A 5,426-nucleotide genomic window follows, 5' to 3' on the forward strand; every position below is an offset into this window, starting at 1 on the left:
TATATATATATATATATATATATATATATATATATATGCTACCGAAACCCTGAACACATAGCGACGTCATGTCTAACAGATCAGTTGAATCTTAATGCGGTGCTTGTATCATTTTTACTGGAAGACTGCAAACTAAGGAGTTTCTTCAGTGAGATAACAGTACAAAGTAATCTCGCAGGGGATTATCATGTACTTATAAGACGGATGACACAACCGCAATCTAATGTTGAAGCTATTTATCCCACTCCCATTGTAAACCTCCATCTAGATTTGTGACCACTTTGGATAGTTAGTGTATATGTTCATTCATGACAAGCCAAAAATTGTCAGCTATCTTCACTTCAGTAAATTGCAGTATGCTTCCTCAGGATATCGTCTTTCTTCTGCAACTTTCCGATTCACAAGCATCCACTTCTCCCAGACAAGCCTGAAAATTGCACGTTTGTAATTCGCGTTATCTATAGTTCGGTTTTAAATATTCTCTAAAAATAGATGCATTCATCGCAGGACTTTTGCTTCCAGCCCTAGACTTCTTTGTGGGCCACGGTCGAACGCAATTATACACAGCAAAATAATTTATAAATGTGTTTTCAAGATTCACAAGTACAGTGAATTTGATTCGGTTCTTAGTTGAGCTTCCGGCGTCGTGTCTATCGCTATCCGGAGTTAATGCACTAGTTTCTGATGATTATTCACTTTATCAAACTTATATATGATAACACCGCTTTTGACTTCTTGAGTTAACGACCCCTTTGTGTGAAGTAACAACGTTACGGAACGGTGCATGTGAAAAACAACCCAAGATCAGTTGAACTAAGCATAACTATAATGTGAGATGTTCAGCTGAGCCTAATGAAAGTAGGGTTGATAAGTTGATTTGTACCTCCGAACGAACACTGACTGGGCTGTGTTACCGATACAGCGATAAGGCCCTACCTGGTTTCGGCTAGTTGCCAGATGAAAATTACAGGTCGGCTACAGTCGGCTACACGAACAATTTGGTCCATTTCTGAAAACCCTCTGATAGCTCACTACAAAGTTTGCCTTCCTTTGCGCTCATAAGGTAGTCGTCATCTCCGAAATTCCATATATTTAATTAAACACCAACTTGGTTGTGGGTCTGTTCGCCGAGCTTGGTAGTCAGATTGCAAGCGTTTCATTATCAATAGAGGTGACATCGTCAGTACGGGGTTGAGTGGGTGAATTCCTCCTCTTCCGCCCGTGCTTATATAGTTTCCAAACACTATCTAGCAATGAAATACGCTCATCTACAAATTAAACCGGTCAAGCTTTTACGGGATACTCAGCTAAATCCAGCTGAATCTCCTGTTTACGTAAAAGAAAAACCGGTAGTGAAGTTTCGAAGGGTGGGTGAATCCTCCTCTTCCGCCCGTGCTTATATAGTTTCCAAACACTATCTAGCAATGAAATACGCTCATCTACAAATTAAACCGGTCAAGCTTTTACGGGATACTCAGCTAAATCCAGCTGAATCTCCTGTTTACGTAAAAGAAAAACCGGTAGTGAAGTTTCGAAGGGCTTTCGGTCAATCGTGTAAGTAACTTCGTGTTGTTTCTCTAGTTCGGTGGCACTGAAACGTTAAGCGACCTTTATGCATGACATCCATTTGAGGAACATTGCGAGCAAGAGATTCAACTGAACCTACGACTAACGTTGACGTATCCATTTGTGCTCTTCAAATGATGAACTCGCGATCCCTAGGCTAGTAGTTTGAGCCCTTAGCCCTTTGGCCGCGAGTTTTTTGTTTCGGTGCAAGCCCCTCAGTTCTGATTCCGAGCGGCATGAACAAGGCTCTCAGAGCCAAGCCCAGTAACTGATCGAAAGTTGAGAGCATCCAGCTTAAAACTGGAAAAGTAGAGTGGTTGCTGCGCCAACCTTCTGGCGTCGAAACTGGTCAAGGTGAGCTAATAGGATCATCTCACTGGTGCATTGAACTGGTTAGCTCGTGGACGCAGTGGTGCCTAATCACACCAAGGATGTTCAATAGGACTCAGATTTTTTTTAAAACACAACACTGTAATAGTCACATCTACGGTGAGTGGGTAAAGCGCGATTATAATGACCGGAACGCTCGTGGTTCAAACCCAAACTCTGCATCTTCACTGCTGCTGTGTGAGCTCAGGGAACCTGTATCCCAGCCCTTGTGCTTCTTTCGGGTGGTATGACAGCTAGGCACCGGAAGGGTGTCACGGCTGAACGATTATTACTAGCGGTTTTTACGGTGGGTGTCTCATAATTGGTTGGTGAAAAAAGTCAAAAGGAATTACTAAACAGGAAAATAATGGTGATGATAGAGCGTTCGGTCACATCATGTTGTTCTTCACACCTGATTTCCTACAAAAGCGCATGCGACTTGAAAGTGGTAAAATCACTTATATTCAGTCAACCTATGAACCACGAATTCCACTGAAAGACACGTTTGATCACTGGACCTGCCCTCAGATCACATCTAAAACCAGTTACAAGGACTCAAGGTACTATCATGAATTTAAAAAAAATAATGGAAAACCGCTCAACTGCAACACTACTTTAGTGCCTGCTGTCATGCTACCAGGAGGAGGCACGAGGGTTGAGGTACTACCAGATTGCCTAATCCCAGAGTAAACCCGTCGAGATTCTGCGGTTGCGTTTGAACCGCGGACCTTCCAGTCAGCTCAGCCTTAACCGCTGATCTACCTTCAGTGTCGTCTCATGTTATTCGGAATAATGGATTGTCCAAGAAGCTTATAGTTCTTACTCTTATAGGTGACGATAGGATCTAGCATTCCCATAGCACAGTAACACAAGTGTACCGCTTGAAGTTCATGTATCTGAAGGCCTATCCAGCCAACCACTTTTCAGATATGACGACTACAGTAACTGAGATATTCGGGGCTTATTGGATGGCCATACTATCAGCTCGCTTGGTATGTCTAAACGCTTGAAGCCATCTTCACACCTGAATAGTGTGACTGTTTCAAGTGGTAATCAATAGACGTCAATCTAATATGTCTGGAATGACAACTTTGAAAGCATACCAATCGTCTTTAGTTCATATCGCCTTTGTGTAAAGCAAGAGAAGTCGATATGTTGTTGGGCAAGGTGGTTCTGTCTTAGCGAAATACAGTCATCTTAATACATGTATAGTCCTTCCACGATATCCAAGTGAACTCCAGGTGAAACTTTTGTTTATACTCCTCTGCAACCAAATGTGCTGCACCACGTTGCCTTGTGTTCCACTAAGTACGTACAGTCGAAGAGTGTTCGGCAACCTTATGAGTGGTGGTTCTCCTTTTTCTCTTTTCCACTATGTTTCGTTTCACTTTGAAAACGGTCACCAAAGATGTATTGTTTTCCGACTTACAGAACTTTCAGACGTCGCCAGATAATATTCTCCAACACGCTATTTCGATGCATATGTTATCATCCCACGGAATGTCAGGTGATCACGTCAGGGACAGACAGGAAAATCGGCTATTGGGAGGTGTACGATGGGTCACTCATTCGCCAACTGGATGGATCCAGATCAGGATCAGTCAATGGCATGGATATAACTGGCGACGGGAAGACGTTTGTGACGGCTGGTGATGATAAGATTGTCAAGGTATGCATGTACGTACTAGACGTCACGAGTAGTGCATCCCTCAGAGATAAACATCACAGAGATTATGCTATGCTTTCTGATCTGAAAGCTGCAACCCAAGGGGCTATGTAGAGACTTGGACTGCGTTCACATCTACTTAAAGGCGCTCCTTTTTTAGAAGGCCGAACAGACGATTGGCCTGACCCCTTTCAAGGTATTTTGTTCAACACACACACTCGATTTATTTGCTGACAAAGCCACCTGCTGGTCTAACCCGTTTTGTTCTCAGCTTATAAATGGATGAATAGCTGGATTTGTGGTAACCACTATTCACGAGGTCAGCTTCACCAATGTGACAACTAGGTACATAAATCGTTTGCACTGCAAGCTCATTTCAATGAAGTGAATAATCGCAGCCATAAATTTACCATATTCTAATATCGGTGAAAAGTTTTCCTTGAATGAGGTGACACTCAGTAAACTGATGCAATGTGAAATTAGAAAGCAATGGTAAACAAGAATGCCGAAGAATATCAAATTTACTTTAAGAAACTTTAAGTAATGGTGAATGCACACTAAGCGATACGCAGAGATGGAACTAACTGAAGCCTTGAGACGCAAGTGAGGGACATGTAAAAATTTCCACTGATAAAGTTTCTTCAAAGAGTGACAGAAGAGCCTGAATCATTATAATTTATTTAATCTTGTTGGAAACAACCAGTAAAAAATACGGTGTGGACAATTTCTCGCTCAAGCTGAAGGAAATGGTGTACGGGGATTTCGTGTATACAGGTTTGTCTTACACTCAGTTCGCCAGACAAACAGCTTTCTATGAATTCCAAGCAGCTCTTATACCTTTCACGATAGTTAATTTGGGCAACCCGACTTTAGCCTCATCCTCAAGCCACCTCCATATTCCTCAAAATGGTACACAGTTAAACGAGTCGATGATTGGTGAGTGTCAAACCTGACTGGTGCGGAATTCCGAGATTCACTCAAATTTGACAAACATCGTCATATACGCGCGACGGCTCTCCGAAATGATATGGCTGTTCAATTGCCAACCTGTAAACGGTGAGCGTTGGACAAGCTTCCAGATTATGCACTTTTATTGCTTTTTTGTCTGGCACTGATCAATAACAGGTAGGACTACGTGACCGCAGTAACACTTCTCCTATGTTTCCCCACTAGGTGTGGAAGTACAACGAGGGCGAGGTGACACACGTGGGAATCGGCCATTCGTCCCCAGTGACAAGACTTCGGATTTCACCTGATCAGAGCAAAGTGATCACCGTCAGCGAGGATGGAGCAATCTACATTTGGGATATGCCGCAAACAGCCTAGCCAGTTGAACAGGCCAACGCCATTCACAAGAAAAATGAGGTTCCACTGCCAACGGCTAAACAACTTGTGGTGATACAGATTCATAACTCATTTCTTGACTAATCTGATCGTATGCATAGATGAGAACTCATTCCTTCTGGGATGACAACTCTATTGTCTGTTAGATCACATTGTCCTGATTATTGCGGACAAAAATACATGCCTGCTCATTGTGCCTTGCAAGTTACCGATGGATCGCACCACAACGCCAAAAGTTCAAGTGATGCATAGCGAATCACGTGATTAACCAATCAGTCACAATTCTACCGAGCATAAAACAGCTCTAACGGTTTGTGTTTGGAAGCGAAAGAAGAACGTGAGTCGGCATAGGAATGGGTCATTCTCGAGCGCTACGAAATTAACAAATTCCATTGGAAATGTGTCACAGAAATGATTGTGATAAAAACCGACTGAATGGTAAATAGGGACGCTCGCATGTGTTTTCATTAATACCATGCAT

At 42.7% G+C, this 5,426-nt stretch overlaps 1 protein-coding gene across 1 annotated transcript in view; it reads left to right on the top strand.

The window, feature by feature from the left end:
- T265_11948 (hypothetical protein) overlaps positions 1–5,132 on the top strand; it is a gene marked incomplete at both ends in the record, with an annotated part of 30,607 nt that extends 25,475 nt beyond the window's left edge. Inside the window, 2 exons of the mRNA XM_009178792.1 lie at positions 3,367–3,604; positions 4,775–5,132. Of these exons, the coding sequence (XP_009177056.1) occupies positions 3,367–3,604; positions 4,775–4,927 (391 nt within the window). The remainder of the gene's footprint in view (positions 1–3,366; positions 3,605–4,774) is intronic.
- Positions 5,133–5,426: the final 294 nt, after the last annotated feature.

This window comes from Opisthorchis viverrini (genome assembly GCF_000715545.1).
Source record: "Opisthorchis viverrini unplaced genomic scaffold opera_v5_659, whole genome shotgun sequence".
Classification (NCBI taxonomy): domain Eukaryota; kingdom Metazoa; phylum Platyhelminthes; class Trematoda; order Opisthorchiida; family Opisthorchiidae; genus Opisthorchis; species Opisthorchis viverrini.